Source organism: Asterias rubens, chromosome 11, assembly GCF_902459465.1.
Source record: "Asterias rubens chromosome 11, eAstRub1.3, whole genome shotgun sequence".
Classification (NCBI taxonomy): domain Eukaryota; kingdom Metazoa; phylum Echinodermata; class Asteroidea; order Forcipulatida; family Asteriidae; genus Asterias; species Asterias rubens.
The window spans coordinates 16,056,320-16,081,481 of record NC_047072.1 but is presented as its reverse complement, the minus strand read 5'-3'; the positions used below and the strand labels follow the sequence as shown (position 1 = coordinate 16,081,481).

The following is a 25,162-nucleotide window of genomic DNA, read 5'->3' as shown; positions in this document are numbered from 1 at the left end:
TCACCCCTTTCTCAAAAACTACGTTACTTCAGAGCATCGGAGGGAGTTGTTTCTAGCTCACAATGTTTTATAACATTAACAGCTCCCCATTGCTTGTTACCAAGTAAGGTTTATGCTCACAATTATTATAAGTAATTACCGTCATTGTCCAGTGCCTTTAATAGACCGTCCGATATATAGTTCATATTTAGGCGTACTTCAGACCCTTAGGGGAGGGGGGGGGGAGTCCCACGGGCTCTCTGTCTGTCTGTCTGTCTGTCTGTGTTGCTCTTTATATGCAAGCTATGCATGACTACTACTTTCATTTTCCTATATCTCTTTAGACTCTTAAGGGAGGGGGGGGTCCCACGGGCTGTCTGTCTGTCTGTCTGTCTGTCTGTCTGTCTGTGTGTGTTGCTCTTTATATGCAAGCTATGCATGACTACTACTTTCATTTTCCTATATCTCTTCAGACCCTTAGGGGAGGGGGGGGGGTCCCACGGGCTGTCTGTCTGTCTGTCTGTCTGTGTTGCTCTTTATTATGCAAGCTGTGCATGACTACTACTTTCATTTTCCTATATCTCTTCAGACCCTTAGGGGAGGGGGGAGTCCCACGGGCTGTCTGTCTGTCTGTCTGTGTTGCTCTTTATATGCAAGCTATGCATGACTACTACTTTCATTTTCCTATATCTTTCCCCTGGTTTCATGCCATTTATTTCTGACAGTGTCTGATTTATTTGACCTAGAATACAGTGTTGTTCTTCGCAAGTACGTAGAAAAATAAAGCTAACAATAATATAAAAACATCTTGCTCTCTTGGGTGGCTTAAGCTTATACTAGCTCCAAGCTAACACGGACATTGATGGCAACTGACAATCTAAAAATAAGTCCTAAATTATTGCTCCGTTAAACTTTAAGAAAACAAATACTCCCAAGCTTGACATAGTTGCCTTTGGATGATTTACGAAATTCACTTTTCATTTACTGAGTTCAAGTTATTGAGTAAATAATTGTCACTAATTGTCACAAACAAAAGAAATACTGACGAGAAGGTAGATCAATACGAATCATGGACAGATTTGTGTTTTGAGCTTCTGGAAAGCTTGGCCTTGATTGCAGATTGCAGAAAAGAAGAAGATGAATACATTGTACTGTGACAACATTATAAAACCCTGCGACCACATCTTCATGACAACAATATAAAACCCTGCGACCACATCTTCATGACAACAATATAAAACCCTGCGACCACATCTTCATGACAACATTATAAAACCCTGCGACCACATCTTCATGACAACAATATAAAACCCTGCGACCACATCTTCATGACAACAATATAAAACCCTGCGACCACATCTTCACGACAACAATATAAAACCCTGAGACCACATCTTCATGACAACAATATAAAACCCTGAGACCACATCTTCATGACAACAATATAAAACCCTGCGACCACATCTTCATGACAACAATATAAAACCCTGCGACCACATCTTCATGACAACAATATAAAACCCTGAGACCACATCTTCATGACAACAATATAAAACCCTGAGACCACATCTTCATGACAACAATATAAAACCCTGCGACCACATCTTCATGACAACAATATAAAACCCTGCGACCACATCTTCATGGCAACAATATAAAACCCTGCGACCACATCTTCATGACAACAATATAAAACCCTGAGACCACATCTTCATGACAACAATATAAAACCCTGCGACCACATCTTCATGACAACAATATAAAACCCTGCGACCACATCTTCCTGTCGTCACAGGATATTATCTTCAATAAAAAGCCTTTTTTAGTATCTGCGCAAGTGGCACTAACCGTACACGAAACAAGACTAAACATTGCTAATGCGTGCACGATAAAAACCTTCGCCTCTCTACTGCATGTTGTGTTACCGCCCTGCTCCTTCTTAGGTTCGTGAGAAAACTATACCCGAGGAGTCACTAAAACAAAGATAAAGTGCACGCACTTAAAATACATCTACCGCAGTTGTTTGCACACCCTAAGATACTTTGTCAGGATCCATACTTACCTGTCAAGACAGTGTCAAGACAATGTGAAGACATACTCGAAACAAAATGTCGCCAATAAAGGAAGAACTCATGCAGAAACACACGACAATGGACGAGACACTCAAAATAAATCAAATTGTACAAAAAGACTCTTGGTGCAGAAATGTGTTTATTAAATTACTTTCAATAGCAGGTATAAATCAACTAATTAGTGTCTGATTATAACAGCCGTAATTACAACTAATCGTAAAACACTGTCAGTCCAAAACACTGAGATGTGTTGTGCCTGTCCGTTAGTCAGTCTGTCTGTCCGTCCTTGATTGTTCTGTCAGTCGGTTGATCTAGTCTCTGTTTAAATTGACCTAATGGATCAAGAGCATTTCGGGTGGTTGCACCTGTCCGTCCTGGACTGGACGCAGGCTCTTAGCGAACCCACCAATCACCGAGCAATTAGTGAGACTTGAGTTAGTGGACGTCATGCGTGTAAAGAGAAGGAATTGACCTGTCCGTTAAACTTTTACACAATGCAACAATATGGATGTCCACCGAGAAGAAAGGGAAAGTTAATAGACGACGTTATTGCTATACGTCGTCAACACCACCTTCCAGCCCTCCCTCTTGCAATCCTCTTAGAATCTTTGGAAGAGAACCTTTGTTTTGGGGTTATTTGTAGATAAACAAATTCGACATGTAAGGTCTAGGGCCTCTTAAAAGTCTATCAAACAGTGGCATTTCTTAGAAGGATTGCCATGGGTGCGTTATTTCGCATCTGTAATCATTAAATGTTTCGGTCACTGGCCACTGGTTAACCAAAAGCAAATTCAAACGAAACAGTATTGGTTACGACTGCGAAAATGCACCCTAGGGTATGGAAAATGATGCGTCGGACAGACACAAAAAACCTGTATATTCACCTGTTCGTTACGATTCGATATTAAATCACTGCACTTGTGCATGACCAATTGGTTATAAGATGTGAGTGGAAATCTGGTCTGGGCCTTCAGTTTCATGGCAATGCTTATATACGCTCGGGCCCCAAGTCCTATAAACAGAGCCATGACATTGAACGCTGTAAGACACAGGCTGAAACTATAGCTGGAAATGAGCATGACAAAAACCCATCAAGCGAAGTTTCAGATATTTTCACATTCTAGATCAGTTCTTATAAGTTCTATCAGCTATATCAGTTCTTATGAGTTCTAGCAGTTCTTTTAAGTTCTAGCAGTTCTTATGAGTTCTATTATTTCTTATAAGTTATATCAGTTCTAATTAGTTCTAATCATTTCTTAACCTTGTAATCTCATAAATCGGAAATGCAATATTGACTCTATATCATTTATTACATAGGCCTTAAAATGATCACGTTGGATAAAGAAGCCCAAGACAAGATAACGTTCCTGCTTTGCTTCAGGCATCTTGACAATCTGTTCTTGCGGTATTAACCTTGAGAACAAAATATTATGACTCACTAGAAGGCGCATACTTATTTGATTCTGAAGTAATCGCTTCCAGATCGATGTCATCTTCGAATTAAAATCGTTCTATTGTCACTAGACATTGTTGTGTAGCTGTGCGATTTGAATATTAACTTAATTTAACTGTTCAGCGTGAATGCGACTTTGGAAAGCTGTTTCCGTCAAATTGGCTCAATATTGTAATTTCATCAAACTTTTCTGTACTTTGTATATAATCCGATTAAACCATGATTGAAACTTAGGAAATAAAATAGAAATAGATAAATAAAAATAATTACAAATACAAATAGATGAAATTGAATTGAATGAAATTTACTTGCTTTGGCTATAACGTCATAGTCACAGTCCGGCATAGCTTGTATCTCGTCCAATTTAAGATTACTTTTGTTGAGATGTCTTCTTGGTGCATTTATTTGTCTTTTGAGTTTGAAATGGTTAAAGAAGTTCTTTAGTAATGTTCACTATTTTTACCTGAAGCTACATTAATTATTTGTTTATTACATAGCATTATTTGTCGCTTACGCAGTTACATTGTTAGGTGAATGATCCCCTTGGTGAAATGTGCGCGCGTGCAAGGCTACCATTTGCTGATGGTCATGCGCAGAGAGCGCATCATGTGCGCACGTTGGCATCGTTTATTAAAGATGGCGGTCAGTGACGTCATGTGCAATCCATCCATACAAGTATAAACATTATCCAACTAAGAAAGTATCACGTTTTCAAACCGTATGAATTGTGGATGGTTAATTGCGCAAGTTCTTACTTTATTTTGTAGAGTTGAACAAAGCTAGGCTAAAACATGCGGCAAAGCAACAACTTTGTTCTACTGAGTAAGCGAGTTCTAAAATAATTGTTAAATTAACGATGCTGACAACGAATTATGTTGTCAGATCTTAATGAGTAATCATTACATATCGCTGAAATATGGCCAGCAATTTAAATAAATATACTTATAACAACTTGTACACTCTAACGCTGTTTATTCCGTTAACAATAACAAATAGTATAATGTAAAATTCTCTTATCGTTGTTACTGTTCATCAACCTATTATAATTGTCTTTACCAATGGGTTTGGAAATGACAAACCGAAAGGCTACCTATAACATTCAGTATTGTTAAATATGTTATCAATAATTGACAACAAGTTATTTTTCCTGACGAAATAATAAATTTTTCTAATCGTGTTTTTTGTTACAATGAAGTGCACGTCTCTATCACTGATGTCCAATTAATCACCCCGCACTTCATTTACGCCTTAAATAAAATCCATTCACTCAAAAAGGAAATAACTTTTGCCGTAAATATTTTGTCAGCTCTATTGACACCATTGTAATACGAAAGACAAAAATGTGATAAATTGAAGCAACTTAAATTCACACTGTCCATTAAATAAATACGTCATAACCAGTAACGACAAATGAACTTAAAGACAATAATTATTTACACAAAATATATCATTAAAGATAAAGTCAAGTTCAGCCTCGGATTTATTACTTGTATCATTCCATAAAGATAAAGTCAAGTTCAGCCTTGGATTTATTACTTGTATCATTCCATACAAAAAATAATACTTTCTGAACTTCTTGTTTCGGTACAACACGTTTGTTTTTCGGAAACACGCCCACAAAATCCCCCAAATGTATATCAAACTGATTAGAATGAGTACCAGAATGAAAACATTTGGAGAGGAAAACAAAAAAGACAAAATGTTGCTGTGCAATTGTACTCACCAACATTACCGTTATATATTTACATCACAACAGTAAACTAAACGAATTAAAGTGTACGGGATTGCACTGGGTTAATCAAAACTATAATTAGTTTAAATTTCGATGCAAAAAGTGCATTGGAGGGTGAAATCAATTTGAACAGCTACAATACTCTTGGGTTTTGTCTGTTCTTTTTTTGACTTGTACCACCAACACACAAAGTCACATCAAGGTTGCGTGTCTAGTGTTTCGTATAGGGATGTATTGTGCAATGTTTACAATATGAACGGTATAAGGTTAGTAGGCCTTAATGTAGCTTTCATAAAAGTGTCCTTTTGTAGAAGTAATCTACTTATGAAGCCGTAAGGTTTACATATGGGTATCAAATTCAACCACATCGGGATTAAATATGACTTTTGTATCTGGACTAGCTGCCGCAATTTGATCAGGTGATGTTACACCATTTGCACGTTGAGTTTGGCTGTCGTTATGACGTAACTTTGACGTATCAGGGTCCACCTTATTTGGTCGACTAAGTCTTTCCATAACGCCTGTGGAGTTAGTAGGTTTATTGAGACCTTTGCTACTGTTACTTGAACAACTTCTGTATCGATTACCCCTAGGTTCATTCCTATTGACGTCAGGGTTGGACTTGCTTTCCATTGGCATTGATGTATATTTTTCTGCTTCTGTTACATACGTTGGGTTTGAATGAACTTCATTCTGAGTTGTCGATGAAGTAATGTTAGGTGGTGGCATGCCACGAGTCGAAGCTGTCTTGGTATTAGCTCGAAGACGTGTCTGTGTGAAGATGTTCATCTCATCTTCATCTACGAAGTACAAAGCGTAGATTTTAACTGCAAAGAGGCATGTAAGAGTTACTGTAGCATTGATGATAAGACCAGCAGAGTAGTAGCTAGCTTGGTAGTACGGCTCACGTGATGTGAAGTAAATTGGTGAGAAGGTGACGAAAACCACTAAGGTGCAGAAACTGCAAAATGTTATGAAGCGTGTTTCGTTGTAATTCTCTGGAAGTTTCCGGGTCATAAATGCAAAGATACAACAGACAATAACGAGAGCTACATCCCATATCATCACACCAACAGTCTCAATGATATTAAGATGACATGTTACTTGAAGCTTATTCTCTTTCTCATTCGGCATCTCGGGAACTACTTTAGGTGGATCCACACAAATCCACACAACGGTCCAAATAACCTGAATACAAGATACAAGACAAATCAGATGAATAATTACTCCGCTGCTGAAATCATGCACTTGTATATTGTAGTGAATAACAATCATTGTCACAATCAAACATTTTGTCTTGATGGTATTGTAGTCGTTCTGCTATTACAGTTATTATAACTGTAACGATCTTTAACTTCAACAAACAAACCACTTAAAACTTATGTGTTTGATCTGAAATTAAAACTGAAAACGAATCAAGACATTGAACCATATTGTTTTGTTTTGTTTGTAAATCGGCGAACCAATTAGTTTGGAACGTCTTATACTTTTTTGAAAAAGGTTGAGGTAATTAAGTTTTCTACTCACCGCTAGAGCTGTGACGATAAGCGACAATGCAACTTGAAACATGGATCCGATGTAGTTAGGTCTCTTTGCTGACTTCTTAGATGCTCTGAATATACGATAGAGTCTGATTGTCTTGGTTGCTATGGACGCATAGATGAGAGATGTGGCGATGTTTGGTCCAAGACGTCGGAGGACGCAAACGAAAGGAGAAGGTGCCACAGAGAAGAAGATAGCTGTGACGTAAGACATGATGATGCCAATGAAGATGATGTAACTAAGCTCCCGACTTGATGCTTTAATAAGTGGCATCTCTTGATTACGGATATAGATACCCATGACGAAGATAGTAGCTGCTACACATATGGAAGCTACACTTAGAATAGTAATAGCCCATGGTTGATCACTAAGGATGAAGTCAGAAGGGATATCAACGCAAGCTGATTGGTCTTCATTAGGCCAACTAAACTTCTTAATGTCTATATCAATACAAGACTCGCATTGGGTACCGTTATTCACTACGATCTCGGATTGTTCACAAGGGGTGCAGGTCCAGCAGCACAGGTTGTCTGGAATACGGTTGATTTTCTCTCCAGGTTGGCAAGGGAAGCTACATACTGATCTTGGGATACCAGTCTCATTGTTAATGGATGCTCCTTCCCATAAATACCAAGGGACATCTGTCCCTATTCTTAAATTAGGTTTGGTTGGATCTATGGATTGTCTCCACTCTCCAACACGCAGAAAGCTAAACTTTCCTGTTGAGTTATTACCCTGTAGGTGATTGACGGCATACCTTCCATACATATTCCCTTCATCTGTAAAACTAATCCAACCATTAGCCAGACTTTGAAACTGTGTATCAAGAAGGTATTCCAACAAGGAATCACCGTCAATGTCAGTCATATTGGGACATAGTCCTGTCACATCACCAGGGCATCTATCTCGTCGCATTTTATCGAGAGCATAAGCAAAAGTAAAGACTGAATCAATTACTAGAGTTTCATGAGATGCTTGACCGTCATCTGCTTGACCAATCAGTCCCGGTCTATCACAACTCTGGTTCCCTGTATCCGTTGATGAGCAGTCAGTGTAAGTCTCTAGAAACTCTAGGAGCCAGGGATTCTTGCTGGTTGTGTTGAGAGAGTGAAAGTACTCATCGAATGTATCAAGCTTCCTCGATAAAGGAGACACTGTAAATGCACCTGCAGACACAAAAACAAAAGGGCATGTAAATAGTAATTGGTTTATATACTTATATCTCATCCCCCCCCCCCAGACGTTTGGTTTGGGCATGAGTGATGGAGGAATTTCCTTCCTCCATTTTTTGGGGTAGGTTGTGGTGTTTTGGGGGTGGATTGGGTGAATGATCGGTGGGTGTGTGGGTTTAGTGTAGGTTGGGCTGGGTTAGGTTGGGCTGGGTCGGTACAACACAAAAAGCTTATTTTTGTATTTCAAATGTAGCTACGAACTTTTCGCATCCCTGAACATGTTATATTGTTTTTATTTGTATTTTATTTTTTTTAAGGTTCAGGGTAGAACGCAATTCATTATGATCGCGTTTGTGGAACTGAAACGTGGCTCTATAGACTCGGGGGAAAAAGCGATTGATCGTGATGGTTTGTTTTTTAATTTATCAAATTGCTAATCCTGACATCATTGTTTGTAACCTTAGTGACAAATTATGTCGGTTCGGGGTAGTTTTCGAGGTTATATAAGATGATAATTTTAAGATAAGTAGACTGAATGATTAAATATTCGATTGAATATTCGTGTGTCACTGAGTTCGGGCATAGTAGCCTTTCAGCTTACCGCTAAAAACGACCTTTATTATGTTTATTTTGTTTGGCTTATTTCCACAGTTTTTCGTGAGCGAACAATGGGCGGCTTGACGAAGTAAGACAAACAAGCCACCACCATCAATATTTTATTAGTCAATATTGTGTTGCTTCTAAACCATCTTTCTTTTTAAGAATGTTTATAAAACGCCCTGTCTTGAGAAAGATTATATTTCTGAGAGATACTCCTAGCGTGATTAATATTGATTCTCTGGAAGGAAATGAGACAGGCCTTCATGATGTCCATCAAATGGTTGGCCTTAGGTAAATGACATTCAGGGAGAAAACAACCTATAGTTTGGACTGCATAAACTGATGCATCGCTACATTAAATGGTTGGCCTTAGGTAAATGACATTCAGGGAGAAAACAACCTATAGTTTGGACTGCATAAACTGATGCATCGCTACATTTTGTGTAATGTTGACGCATTACTTCATCACACATGACAACACTGTAAATAAATAATTTAAAGGCAACTGGACACCTTTGGTATTGCCATGCAAAGACCAGTATTCTCGCTCGGTGTATCCCAACATGCATAAAATAACAAACCTGTGAAAATTTGAACTCAATTGGTCGTCGAAATTGAGAGAATAATGGAAGAAAAACACCATTGTCGCACAAGTTGTGATGTGCTTTCAGATGCTTGAATTCAAGACCTCAGCTGAGATCTCGATTTCAATTCAATAACTGTTTTGAAAAATTACTTCTTTCTCAAAAACTACGTTACTTCAGATGGAGCCGTTTTATACTATCAATAGTTCGCCATTGATCGTTCAAGTTAGTTTTAATGCTACAAATTATTTTGAGTAAAAACCAGTAGTGTCCGGTGCCTTTAAATTCAAAATATCTGCTTGAAATTCGTTATTCACTCAACTGAGTTAAATTATATTTAGAGTGAAGGATGAAGTGTTGGAAAATAAATTGAATTTCTGTCCCATTCTACTTTACGTCGATGTCTGTGTGTATAATGTACATCGGAGCACAACATTATAATTTTATCACTGTATGTTTGTACCGGAATTCACACCATTCAAAAATCGAACCACCTCAAGATGCCATTGATCTTACAAGACATCTTACTGTCATTGGTCTTACAATACGTCTTACTGTCATTGATCTTACAATACATCTTACTGTCATTGATCTTACAATACATCTTACTGTTATTGATCTTACAATACATCTTACTTACGATACATCTCAATAACAGCTTGACCTTTAAGTTCAATTGGATAGGTAAAACGTACAATGACATTTGCTTGAAACTAATAAGAGGCTTGTTTGAAATACCATGGAGGATGGAAAGACTATCCTGTCGATAAACGTTCAAAGATTAATATTTTAAACTTCATTCAATGATGGCTATCATCTCCAAAGAGAAATTGTTTCTCAATATTTGTCAAAATAATGTTAACATTGGTTTGGCGATGAGTTAACTAACTCGGTCCTATAAATGCATGATACACACAACCGTCTCTGTATAATGATCATATATTTAAGAATCACATTCACGATGTTTAAGAATATTTTCTTTGGATTAGGTTTAAATTTACCGGCTGTAACCTGCTCATAACCATCAATCGCTAAATCGCCGTAGTTACTCCAGCCATCACTTCCAACCCAGATGAATCGTCTCTTAGCTCCCATGTTATCTGCTGAAGCAAAGATTCTTCTCGCTAGCAGAATATCCACAAATAAAACAACTACAACAGAGGTTGTGTCTTCCTGTAGTTCCATCAATTCTCCGATTACTTTATCAAAGACAGTTTTATCATTGAAGACTGAAACAGTATGATACGTTGCAGTACAGATTGGACTTCCAATACTTCTTAACCTAAACTCCTTTTGGCCGTTTTGACCATAAACATCATCAGAGCTAATAAAAGAAATATAAGTCCAGTCAAACTCAAGTAGAATATCATATATAGCTGCAACTTGGAGCACATCTGGGCTAACTGTTCTCATGAAGAAAGGAAAGCGATATTTATTACTCAACACGTCACTTGTAGAAAGATAACTAATTTGTGGTATTTTGAACAAACTAAACAATAAAGCAGCTTGAACGCTGGAACTGCTTCGTCGGGCACCGACCACACCCACAATGGATTGGTGTGAGTCGTTACACCTGTACGCAGGAATAAAGTTAAGTGCAGAACGGAGAGTTATTGATTCAGAGAAGCAAGTATCACGAATATCGAATCCTAGATGTACACCTGGTAATATAGTGTCATTATTGTCAATGAAGTTAATAGCATAGACCATTGCTTCCAGTTCCTTTAATGCAGTAATTGAACGAATACCACCACATTCATGAGCATTGAATGGTTTAGGATGATGTAGAGGTAGTAAACCACCAATAATCAAATCGCCATCTTTGGTGAAACTCTTCTCTTTGACGGAAACTCTACAATGACATGAAGATGTCAATATCATAACAACACAAAGTAAAGTCGTCGTCTTATTAAAAAGGCCGGCCATTTCTGTTTCTCAGTCGAATCTTATTTGGTATGAAGGGTTCTCAGTCATCATCGTGGATGGCATCAGCTTTAGAATGTCTCTAAATATGAAGAAGTAGACAATACGCCATGATGAATACACAGATTCCCATATGAAGTCAGATTATAGTGTCTATGCAGAAGACGAAGTAGACTAATACGACATGTTTGAATACAATTAAGCAGACTGATTTTACTAGAAGTCATATAATGGCGTCTCTGCGCAAGGACTGGGCAGTGTTTGAATCAATGGCTGCATTGTGTAAAAATGAACTGTGGAGTGAGTATTTTATACTAAACATCAGATGTCAGATTGCTTTATCACTGAATCTACTTCAACGTCTGAGATATTAAGATTTGGTCAACAAATTATTGATTGTGTAGGCCCTATATTAGACTCTATCAATAATTGACTCGTGTTCTGAGTAGTGCACTACATCTATACACAAAGGCCAGATAATTGGTTATGTATTAACAACCACCAATATCTTCTAATGACTTCTAAATAAATCACATCCATCATTTTCAGTTGAAATCATTGACTTTATTTCACATTAGCTCCAGTGTGTAAGCTACGTGACTAAATAATTATAATGAAAGGGGATTGCTTAATAATAATAGACATAATTGCTTGATTGACTGACGGAGCCGATGCGAGAAATACTTCTGTCAACATTGAGTATAAAAAGACTGAATTACTCTCCATTTTAGCGGGAAAATATTGTTTATTTTACGTGTTAAAAGGGTGGATTGACTGATTGGCATTGAGAATGGCGGACGTCAATAATTAAAACCGATAAACATTATATTATGAAAACTACTGACCACTATTTAAAATATTAATCTTTGTACATACATTTAAATCTAGCAAGAGTGTTTGGTAAGGTTACAAGAGTTGGACAATTTAAATTCGACATAAATTTGAAACTGATAAATATCTGGGCACTAAAGACGTTTGGTTTTGATCCTTTGGATTTAGCGATAATAAAGTATAGATGTAAATCCAGTTGTCGTTATTGGGCTTTAACTATAGGGGAACACCATACCGAAGATTGGACCACGGTTTGAAAGGAAAGGACAAAATCGATTAAGTGAAAGTGTAATATGAGATCTGATAAAAGAAAGCGTGTAATACAGAGACTGAAATAGATTGTTGATAGAGAGAAATCTGCGTGTAATCTATACACACTCAGTGCTTGGTTGGGCAGGTAGCTCGCAATTCAGGATTAGAAGATGTCTAAGTTTAACAAACTGTATCAACAACATTAAGCCGTTTGGTTTGAACAACGCTCCGAGTTCCAACCTAATAATGCATTGGTGAATCTTGGGCTGGAAGTTGTGATGTTGTTTTAATCTCAGACTATTTCGGTCTTAAAATGACAATCTTACGGTGAATAGGGATTTATGCAATCAAATTGTTCTGAATTTTGATTTTTAAACTAGGGGCGTATTGTTTAAATGCACAATCATGATACTGTAGTTTTGTAAACTATTGTTTATGTGTCACTGTGACCCACGGGAGACCATGGTTGTCTCTGATAAATGGATAACATGAAATAAGAAATATAAAAAACTACAACAATTTATGAATAGGGCCTAGATAAACAATAAATAAATAAACATAAAACAACAAAACCCCAAACTCCCCGAAAAACACCCCCACAAACAAACAATCAAATAAACAAATAAACACATTGAAACAAACAATCTTTTAAATAAATTAAAGAAATAATCAAAATAAACGTTCTTGGCGTAACTAACATTCGTTACTGTCTTTGTGTTTTCATTAATAACTAAATTAAGTTCTTGATTAAATCACATGTCCATTAAGTCGTCATAACTGCTTATCAACGTGTCATTTTTGTTTAGTAATAGTTGTCCAAATGTCACATTGTTAATAAGATACTATTGTTACAATGCCTTGGGCCCGTTGTGTTAACGTACGTTTTTCGAAATAACATTAGCACTAAAGACAATTACCCATTGTGTAGGTTTTCAAGCTGAGTATAATTATTAGGGCCCATCAAAATATATTAAATTAGAGCATTAAAGGGTCTATGTACTTTTTCCAAACAAAAAACACAATGTCCACAGATTTACATTAAACTTACACAGTTTGAAGATTATGATAGTAGAAAGCTTCCCTTGGAATTTTACTTGCCGAGGTGCTGTAGTTTTTGAGAAACGAGTAAAAGTAATAATTTGCGTCTCAGTTTTAGCATGTAAAAACGTATTAACCAGTTATGCTATGGTTTTGGTATAATATCATAACTGGTTAACGGGATTTTACATGCTAAAATAGTTTTGGTCTCTGAGACCAAAATTATTTTGTGACTTGTTTTACTCATTTCTCAAAAACTACACGAACACAACCTTAGTTAGTACTATTTCAAGGGAAGCTTTCCACTATCATTATCTTCAAACCAGGTAAGTTTAATGTAAATCTGTGGGCATTTTGAAAAAGTACCCGAATCCTTTAAACAAAGAATAAGTAATGTACGCTGATTGGGATATCGTGTTGCTAATCATTTACATCAACCATCTCTATAGTGTACACTCATTTACTCATTTTGCTGATTGGGATATCGTGTTGCTAATCATTTACATCAACCATCTCTATAGTGCACACTCATTTACTCATTTTGCTGCTAAAAGGACACAACATGATCGGGACTCGAACCCACGAGTTTCATGCACAAGACAGCTCGTTCACTATACATACCATTCATCAATATTAAGTTTACTTTGCAAAGTTATCCTTTATCAAGAATATACCCGATATGGTTTTATTGTAGACATTAGACTTTGCCTTACTTAACAATCTTGAGATTGTTTGTGACTATAACCAATGATTGATAGACCCTTTTCCCCCAGTCCATTAGATACGATAAGACAAGACAGTAGTCAATGTTTGGAGGAGTACAATTAAACTTCCTTTTGTCTTAAGTGCAATATTCGCTCATGACGGGGTGACCTGATTAGTAACTGTCTTTGTTTAATGGAACAACGACTACTTTATCAAAGATAGAGCTATATCAGTCACCAACACTGGATTTTAAAGAAAAGTTTAAATCAAACATTTAAGACATTCTAGGAGGAAATAAAGACAAGTTAGTATGCCATCCTGCCCTCTTATTATGACAGATACTCGCACGTATAGCTATAAGGCAGTTGTATATATAGGTTATAGTTGACATCATAAAGTACACCAGCCCAATTCCCGTATGCACAGTAAAAACAGTAATGTATCTTCACTTTCAACGGAGAACTTGATTTACACCTAAAGTTCTTCCGACTGGAATTTACAAGATCAACGTAGAGTGCGATTTATTATTGAGACTGTCACATTCCGTTTTATTGTGATAATAAACTGTCTGCTCCGTTAAGAATGATTCAGTGCTACATTGCTCATCAAAGTAAACACGCACCCCCAACCTACCCACCCTAAAACGGTATCTTTTATAAAGACAGTGGACACTATTGGTAATTGTTCTGACCAGTCTTCTCACTTGCTGTATCTCAACAAATGCATAAAATAACTAACCTGTGAAAATTTGAGCTCAATTGGTCGTCAAAAATGCGAGAGAATAAATGAAAGCAAAAAACACCCTTGTCACACGAAGATGTGGGCTTTCAGATGCTTGATTCGAGACCTCAACATCTATTTATGAGGTCTCGAAATCAAATTCGTTGAAAATTGCTTCTTTCTTGAAAACTACGTTACTTCTGAGGGAGCCATTTCTCACTTACACTATCAACAGCTCCCCATCACTCGTTACCAAGTCATGTTTCATGCTAACAACTATAATTATTTTGAGTAATTACCAATAGTGTCCACAAATTATGTCCAAAGGGAACTTTTATGCTGGTAATGTCACTTTGATCCTTTCGAATAAAAACAAATTGTAACAATTGAAAAAAAAAAACCATTTAGAATGAATGCATCGGGCCCACAAATATAGCCTTATAAATTTTTCGGTTTCACTTTTTCATTCCATGGAGAATAAGACAAAATACAAACCGACAAGCCTTGCCACAATTTTTCACAAACTGAACACTTCAAATTGGAATTCTAATTTCAAAACTGCATCGTAAAGTCGCAGAAGCCAGCAATACATAGCATGTGCCTATAATTAATTCGGAAGAATTAGTTGATGAGTCAAAACCCAAAATGGTAGTATCTTATGGTCTTGAAATTAATCTTTTTAATGGATTTCTATATTGCCACATGTTTTTAAACAGGGCCAAACTGCACAACCTATTTATTGGACGTAATCCTGAATGTACGTCGAGCCTAATGCCAATGTCATCGCTTTTCTCATTGATTACATAGCCAAGGACAATCCATCTTGAAACACAGCTGAACCAGTCTCAGAATCAGAATTGTTCTGTCTTTCTATTTTTCTGATTTGAAGGCGAAGACACTCTCTATATAGCAAAACTGGAACCAATGGATGTAATATGATTGCCTCAAAGGAAATTATAATGTTTCCACAATAGGTCACAGTTTAATATTATTTTCCTGACGTTCTTTTTGATCAAACATCTCATTATGGTTACTTATATTTCCACGTGACACCCCCCCCCCCCTCAATAATAGGCATCAAGGCTTTGCTAAGTGTGTTGAATATTCTACTATAAAGCCCATTCACATGCATCAAGGCTTTGCTAAGTGTGTTGAATATTCTACTATAAAGCCCATTCACATGACACAGTTCTGTGATTTGAAACCTCGATTAAACAGATTATTTATAGATGACGGTTGCCTCGCATGGTAGACGTTAAAGGAACACGTTGCCTTGGATCGGTCGAGTTGGTCTTTGAAAAAGCGTATGTAATCGTTTGTTATAGAATGCATATGATTAGAAAGATATTTTCAAAGTAATGATCCACACAAGTTTCACTGGAAATTGCGTGGTTTTCCTTTTACCTCGTCGACTAACACGGTCGGCCATTATGGGAGTCAAATCTTTGACTCCCATAAATGGCCGACCGTGTTAGTTCGCAAAGTAAAAGGAAAACCACGCAATTTCGAGGCAAATGTGTGTGGATAATTGTATTTTACTTTTAATCATCTTTCTAACCATATGCATTTTATAACAAACGGTTACAAACGCTTTTCAAAGACCAACTCGACCGATCCAAGGCAACGTGTTCCTTCAACATTGAAGTTGTTAAATGTTAATTACTCGACAACAAAGCGTTAAAGGTAGAGTATAACTTTAGTTTGTGGAATCATTTGACTCCTAATTTAATCCTGATATAAGTGTTTAAATGTACAATAAACTAACAAGTGAACATTTCATCTCGAATGGTGGTCGCGATATTGCCGAAAATCCCTAAAGTATAATTTCATTTCATTATAGAAACATTTATTTCCACATAATTAAGATTTAGAAAATATCAAAATTGTTACACAATCTGATAAGTGTTACTGACAGTAACCAATTCTATTGTTACACAATCTGATAAGTGTTACTGACAGTAACCAATTCTCAAATTCAAATTTTGGAGCATAAATGCTGATATCTTTTTACATAACCAAATTAAATATTTCTGAACTTGCTTCGAAAGCTTCTGTAGGCTTTCAATATAGTTCGTTTTTTATTGTCATAAATATGTAAAAGTGATTGTCGTAGGGCACAGCTTTCCTTTCAAACACGCAAGGGCTTTATGAAGGTCTTACTATTATAACATAGGTGGAGATTATTTGAATGACTTGGAAAGTGTGTACTTCGGACCATTATTCAAATCTTGTACTCGAATCAAGAACAGTAGTTCCAATGACATCAACAAGGGTGAACAAATACTCCAATCATTCGCTTCAAAGCACAATGTCCTCCCGATCATTGTTTGTAAACCGACGCCAAACGATTTCAATCCCGAGTCTGGCTGGAGCCATGTAGGAAAGAACTGGGGTCAATTATTGGCACTACAATAGTGGCTGACTGACAGAGGAATAACCAAATGATGTTATGGTTTGTGTTTTAATAAAATAAAATGACTGGAGCAAGACTTGAACCAAAGACCTCCAGGTTAACGTATCGGCTTTCTCTGATGAGCTCTCCAGCCCTAGGTTGGTGGTCTACCTATAATAGTCAATATCTTTGTTCGGTGCCATTAGAATGATATGATATTGATACTCATTGTTGCAATATCAATAAGGATTACTTTTTTGGCCTTTCTGTCCTCTTAGAATAAATTCATTGGTGACACCTCCAATGTTGATTGAATCTACCCACACGTTCTGTCTCAAGTTGCATAAACCCAATGCTGGTTACCAAAACAAAAGAACAAGGCAACCGATGTACAATGTCTGAATACCATTGTGGTTGTTTTATAGACTCTTAAAAAGGTAGTATTACACTATAAAATGCAACATGTTGTTCTCTTGCTTTTATATCTATTTGTGCAATGGACATATTATTGGGGTTACTTTATTTCCACGCGTGAAAATTTTACAGTTTAATATCCTGATAAAAACAATAAACATCAAGTTATTTAACACCCTCGCATTAACACAGTACTGTGCAACTTCTTTCGGATGTTTGTAAGACGACTATTTCCCTTTTAGTTTGGTGAGTGTTTACGGAGAGATTATTAAATAAGCGCAGTCGTTTTTGGTCTAATTTGTTTGGAGGTTTACACAACACAATGTCAACTTGCAACAAAACGCCTTTTATATAAACTAAATGCACTAAAAAGCACTGGACACTATACTCAAAATAAGTGTTCACAATATTTGTTTACTTTGTTACGAGCAATGGAGAGCTGTTGATATAAAGCCTTTTATAATGCATCTGAAAGCACACAAAGTTGTGGAACAAGGGTTTTTTTTCTTGTTCTTTTTCTCTTGCAACTTCGACGACCAGTTGAGCTCAAACCTTCACAGGTTTGTTATTTTGTGCATATTATATTGGGATACATTAACTGAGGATGTGGTGTTTGACAGTTACCCAAAGTGTCCTGTGCCTTTAAAGCACAATGTAAAGCGATATATGTATATCTTGCAATGAGAGTTCATGCTCGTTACTTCTACATATTGATGTACCTTTGACTGAACTTTTGATCATTTCAGACTATCAATCATTTTAGCTGCCAGCTGTTGTCTTCTATTCTTGATGGTATATTTATATTATATGGATCCAGGCCAGGGTAGGGTACCAGGAGAACAAGTCAACGTAGTCAATAAAACAGCATAAGGATCTGAAAATGGACACCCTAAGTGCCATAACCATAGCTTCACAATGGAATCATACAACCAAACAATGGTATAGTTCTTTCAAGGCAATTTCAAGGGAATCCCAAATATAGGCATACAGATCAATCGTGGGAAGTCTATTAAATTAATTACTATTTGCAGAATAATGTTCACATTATTTGATATGTGGGTTAGGGATAAATCAGTTTGTTATAAGAGAGGTTTGTTATACCATCAGCAGTAGGCCTATTGTGAAACCGTCGCATGTACTGTCAGACCTACTCGTCTTTTAGTATCTATTTTTTGTTTTAACAAGAAATAGCGATTGTTATTTTTTATATGAAAACAACAATCCAAAATGAAGTTATTTATATACTCTCTATTCTTAACTGGTTGTGATTTACTATAGTGTTGGTTTGTGCGCTTTTTTATCTGAGAGATAAATGTTGACGTATGTTCGGTAGCGTTTTTACGCGACCCGCGTCTTTAACATGTAAAGTGTCGGTTTGTGGTGACTATGTTTTTTTTTAAGTTTTTCTTTTAATTTTTTGTTTTCAAATCTCAAGCCATATGCTATGGTGTTCCATATGTGCCACCTTTATTCCGATTTTTATTTACCGTCGCATTTTTTTTTCCGTAGCATTTTTTTTTTTCCGTCGCATTTTTTTTTTCCGTCGCATTTTTTTTTTTTCCGTCGCATTTTTTTTTCCGTCGCATTTTTTTGTCCCGTCGCATTTTTTTTTTCCGTCGCATTTTTTTTTAATTTTTTGTTCCACGTGACTCCCACGTGATGAACTTTGAGCTTTCTAGAAAATGTATACGTTGAGATTTCTTAAGTGAGTTCCCCCGACGTTTAGTTCATTCAAGCGTCCATTAAGCACCCACCCCGGGTCTACCCTATGTTTGAAAACGAAACTTTTGGTCTAAGAGGCAAGAAATAATTCACTGCATACAAATGAACATTCATACAAGAGGCATACCTCTAATAGTACAGTCCCGTAGAGATTTATGTGAAATTTTGATTGAGTGGTGGTGGGGGGGGGGGGGGGGTTGACCAACTGGAAACGTAAGAACACAGCAGAAATGCGTTGGGCTGAACTGACTTGGTTTGATCGAATCATGGTATTTATTTAGCGGTACACCTCAGTGATTTTGTTCTGAAAGAATTAAATGAAAATAAATTATTCAAACATGACATGGCTGCACCCAAGGCCTAAGGGGAGACAGTTTATGCACCACTATTGCATGTTTACAAAAATTAATTAGAAAACAAAAATAAACCCAAACAGAGGACTAGGACTTTAAGACACTCACAAATTCAAAATGAGTGTAGGTGGTAAAACAATAAAATACTTAATATAAACCAGACCAAGGGTGGGTTTTTTGCGTCATTTGTATGTTTACCTATAAATTTATTTCGTCTTATTCAACCAGGGTAGCCCCCAGTTTTCGTTTCTCCATGGCGGCCAATAGCGATTGCATTCCTTCCACACACAAGTGCACTCGCTAAAACATTTCCGTATAGACCCATTGCACAACGCGCAGCGCACTCAAACGCGCCTATCCTGTCCGCCATTTTGGGAGAAGACCCCTTGCATGTGACGTCACACGCTCAAAAAGCGCCCTCACTGGGGTCAAAGGAGGCAAATGATTGGACTATAGCTGTTCTTTGTGCGTAAACACGTGCGCGTGAGCTCAGCGTCCGTGTAGCGGTTCGCGTTATGCAAGGGGTCTATAGACCCCCTTGTATAACGCAAAACGCTAAATGTACCTTGAGTTCACGCGCACTATTTTGCGCTTCTTGAAGGGTGTGACGTCATATGCAAGGGGTCTATTGGCCTATAAAGTCACCATTAGACCAAACTTCTTGACTGACATAAACTAAACGTCGGGGGAACTCACTTAAGAAATCTCAACGTATACATTTTCTAGAAAGCTCAAAGTTCATCACGTGGGAGTCACGTGGAACAAAAAATACAAAAAAAATGCGACGGAAAAAAAAAATGCGACGGAAAAAAAAAATGCGACGAAAAAAAAAAAATGCGACGGAAAAAAAAAATGCGACGGAAAAAAAAAATCGGAATAAAGGTGGCACATATGGAACACCATAATATGCCGATAAATACTACCAGAATTATTTGATTGTGTAATGCCTGCTTTAAGTCATGTCTCTTTGGCGCCTTGTTGTAATAGCTGTGAGTCAGTATAATATGAAAATACAAATATATTATTGTTAATAAAACTCTTAAAGTTTCCTATAGGTTTATGTGGAAACATCGTGAATGAAAACCGAAGACAATGAACCATGTGTTATCTTATATAGAAACCCAACCACGACCCATTTTAGATTAACATTATACCATAGACATGTACAATATTAATGGGCTATCGTGTCATTTTACACGCACATGGCAAGACTCTTGTAAAAACAAATGAGAAAGACTCTAAATAACACAGTATTTTCTCAATAAAGTCATCAGTAACTTACCAAGTGTGGCATTTTCATTTCCTTTGACTGCGTCATCTCCATAATTCCCCCAACCATCACTTCCTATCCAGATGAATCTACGATTAGCCCCAGCTCTTGTTGCTGAATCAAATATATCTTTTGCCATTTCAAGTTGAACAAATAGAATGACAACAATGGCGTGACTTTTAGTCTGTAAAGTCAGAAGCTCATCAACTAACTCATCAAATGTCTTGTCGGTAGCGTACAAAGACACAGTTCTTGTTATAGCAGTACATATTTTCAGTTCTTGGGCTCTCTTTCTAAATTCTTGCTGCGCACTTTTACCGTATGTATCATCTGAGTTAATGAACGATACATAGTTCCAACCATACTCAACTAGAATATCTACTATTGCAGCAACTTGGAAGCTATCTGGCCCTACAGTCCTCAAGAAATATGGATAACGATATACATTGTTAAGTTCATCACTTGTTGATAAGTAACTTACTTGAGGTATTTGGTACAGGCCAAGTAAGATAGCTGCTTGGACACTAGAGCCACTTCTTTGTGCTCCGACGACACCTACTATTGGTGGTAAATTTTCAGGGCAAGGATCAGATGTATTACATGAAGAGCAATTGCCTGTCCATCGCTGAGGAGGTATAAAGTTCAAACAATCTCTCAAAGTCACAGCATTTGAAGAACAAGTGTCAAATATCTCAAAGCCTAGATTGATATCTGGTAGAAGACTAGTGTTTGAATTGATCCAATCTACAGCGAATACTATAGCCTCAAGACGCTTCAACGCGCCTAAGGTACGAAGCGTGCCACATTGCTGATTCTTCTCATCGTAGTGATGTAATGGAACCAAACCACCAATATTTAAGTCTCCCCGGCGAGTATAATGAATACCACTATAACTGCATACTCCAGAAAATGAAATAAGATGTAAGATAATGAGTAGGATGAAACAGGGAGAACTGGAAGCGATGTGTTTCTGATGAACCATCTCGTCTAAAGGTTGATGTTGTTGTTCTGAAAGGTAACACAATGACTGTTACATGCTGCTATCTTGATATTGCTGGTTTCACATTCTCCGTTGTCATTGAACCGCAACATCACCAAGTTAAGAACCGCTATCCATCTCCAATCATGACTGCAACTGTGGATTCGTCTGCGGAGTTAAGTACAAACATGATTTAAGTATTCCTTCAACGAACGATCTGAAAGTCTGCTTAACAAAATAATGTTTAGTCATTTTGACTCACGTAAAATGTTGATTGTTGCTTCATCGAATTAGAGACAGTGTAGTTCCATTATTGGGTGGTGCTACCGGTACCGAATTGAAGTCGAAGTAATAAGTTTTGAAACAGGACCCGTTTGTACCATACACACTTACACAAACATAACTGATGATAAATACACCGGAACACACTGTGCACAATGCAACCTGAAGGGTAGCGTACAATGTACTTTTCATTTAAGCGGCTTCTCGCCCAATTAAGCATAAGTTGTGTAAATAATAACGGTTATGGCTTGCGTATAAACACCGTATGGAACCTGAACTTTGATCATTTATTTGACAAACACCTGTGATACATAGTTCTCCATAGGCCTAACATGCATACTGTATTGTTATCAGCTGAGATTAAATTTAGGTGCGTACTTACTGAGCTCACTGTTGACTTATCGTGGATAGGATTTGAACACTCATCATAACAGGGATGGTTGGGTATCGTCACTGATAATCACATCATGTGTAACAGAGGCAACATACCGTACGTACACTGAGACAGTGACTGTAGCAACCAATTGAGATGTTTTGATTTCATCCTTCCTTCTCTTGATCGGTGATGTGAAATGAACTCCAAACTCAACCGTTTGGTCGTTTTATGCATTTCTGTCTCATTGGTGACTGTAACACGTGGAGAGTCACGGTTAAACGGTAGACTAGAAATGGTGTAAGGGATTAAATTTACATACAGTAGGACTGTCCTGACAATTACACTTGATGAGCCGCCTGTAGCAACTTACTGCCTATCAACTGAGTCTATTAGACGTCAACGGGAAACTTTGGGGAGACGAGGTTAAAGAAAATAGCGAAGTTTATATTTGTTAAAGTTTATTGTTTCATAATAATCATATGAAAGAAAAATTACATCCGCGCGTTAGCATGCAGACAACGAGCTACAATAACCCTTTTGATGGTGGTCTCCCTATGCTTTTGTTCGGAGGTCGAGGGTTCAAGTCCGGCTCATTGTGATTTATTGATCAAAGTTAAAACGATAACGTAACTTTTACCAGCAGAGTTGTCATGATACAACCACCTTAACGCTAAACCAATACTTCGTATAAAGGAATTGAAAGTTGCAAATTCATACAATACTGAATCCCATGACCGCTGGACAATGATACGAGAGTTTTACAACTCTATCAAAATGAGTCAACCACATGAAAACGACGTGGAACTTTAATTTTAAATTATCAGCTTATTTTCCCCATTTCCAAAGTGCAGAGTCCTACAGCGGAGTCCACTATTCTGGAGTCAAATAATCCCTAAACAGCGCTCATAGGAAGCTAAACTGGTATGGCGCGTTGGTGACGTCATTGTCAAGGTCAATGGTGCAAGGTGCGAAGAAACAAATTCTCTTAAGAAAAGAAAAGTTTGTTGTCTCTAGAAACAAACCCACACTGCAGCTAAACCTTTACATTTAATTGCGGGGTACTTCCATCATGCTGGCTAGGCTTTTCTTGCGACATTCTCTTTGGAGTAGAACACCACTATATTTATAGACAAAGAAAACATTATTGCGGGTAGCATTGTTGGCGTTGCATTGCGTGTAGCATTGTTGGCGTTGTATTGCGGGTAGCATTGTTGGCGTTGTATTGCGGGTAGCATTGTTGGCGTTTGTATATAACATTACTGCCTAAATTATCGCGATTGTGGGGTCCAAGGCGAACAAAGATAAACTTGTTTTAGAAAATGACAAATTTTAGACTACACAGTTCCTCTAATGTAGGATAACCTACTGAAAAGTATATATTTGTTGCCGCGTCCAGAATACTTTTTAGCCCCGTTTCGGTGCATGCGACACTTTGGTAACATGGTGGTCAATAATGATCTCTTAAACAATGCTCGTCTGCCGTGTAGAGAATGGCAAACATTAATTGTACAAGAGCCGTAGATTAATTAATTGCATGGTGGTTAAGATGATAACAATCAGCATGAGGCATATTATGTAACGGTGTAGTAAGAGATTTGGTCCCCCGCCGCCGGGGTATTCGGTCCCCCCCCCCCCCCCCCCCCATAATGGCGAACTGTGTACTTCTTCTGTTAGCGCCCTCCTTTGAATCATCCTCCAACAACCCACGATTATTTCCCATGAGGGAGACAGCATGTCCGGCGGATCGGAGACACCGGCAACGCGCGTGTATTATTTCGAAGAAGTACCAAGTTACGGACATTGCCATTCCTTGTCCGTGACTTACACCGTCCCCCGTCACGACAAGTCGGTAGGACTGGGGGAGAGAGGCACCAATTATTGGCCGAATCACTGCCCAAATGAAATGTCAAAACTAGTTCCCCCTTGGAATGTTCAAATTGAACATCTGAGCATGCCTCCAACCTCTACATCTCGGAATTAAGATAATATCTTAATTCCGAGATGTATTATGACAAACGCTCCGTAAACACAATTGGTTACTTGGTTTTCAGCAGCAGCAGAAGTAGTAATTAAATTGAAGAATTCCACATCCAAAGTCAGACGAGTTTCTCATAGAATAAACGGATGGAAACTACAACAATAATACCGCAAATCTCAGTTGTGTATTTAAAATGAGTTTTACTCTTATATTATTCTTCAAGGGTATGGTAAACCATACAAATCACACACACAATTAATTAAACATTTTGTATACAATAAAGAATCTCTACTAAAAAACATGAACCGGAATTAATTAAAAACTTTGTTAATGTTTCTGATTCTTTGCGTGACCCTTTCGGCCTCTGGCATTGAGCATTTCAGTTCACTATCGGTGTAAGGTTTGCTATGGGTTTGTTAACGGATGCAAAATTGGACAATGCAACTTATGTTATGATGAAACCTTTTTAATGTTCTGTATTTTCATCAAGATCTGACTCTCGCCATGTTTTGGTCAGAAATATGCATTCAGCTTTATTTTCATTATACAAGTTAGTTATGTCCTAGGCACAAGTTGTTCTTCCTGTTTGAATAATGCGTTTGTCAAATCGTTTAATTGTTTGCCAGCATGCTGATTTTAAATTAATCGTTGCTATAGATTTTATTTAAAGATGCTATGTCAGATTTTTGGCCGATTTGACTCCCAAAATTTTGATTTAGAGTTCAATAGGTATTTTGATGGAGGTCGAGAAAGTTACAAGCTTTCATTTGAGCCATTGCTCGAAAAAGTCCGC

At 37.4% G+C, this 25,162-nt stretch overlaps 1 protein-coding gene across 1 annotated transcript; it reads right to left on the bottom strand.

Annotated features, from left to right (window-relative positions):
• Positions 1–2,184: 2,184 nt before the first annotated feature.
• Positions 2,185–22,489, bottom strand: LOC117296753 (metabotropic glutamate receptor 3-like). The gene is made up of 5 exons (XM_033779797.1): positions 22,398–22,489; positions 20,767–21,901; positions 10,136–10,984; positions 6,764–7,944; positions 2,185–6,424 (listed from the first exon to the last, which is right to left on the bottom strand). Exons 2-5 carry the CDS (start codon positions 21,734–21,736, stop codon positions 5,576–5,578), a joined length of 3,849 nt encoding a protein of 1,282 aa, XP_033635688.1. The 5' UTR covers positions 21,737–21,901; positions 22,398–22,489; the 3' UTR covers positions 2,185–5,575.
• Positions 22,490–25,162: the final 2,673 nt, after the last annotated feature.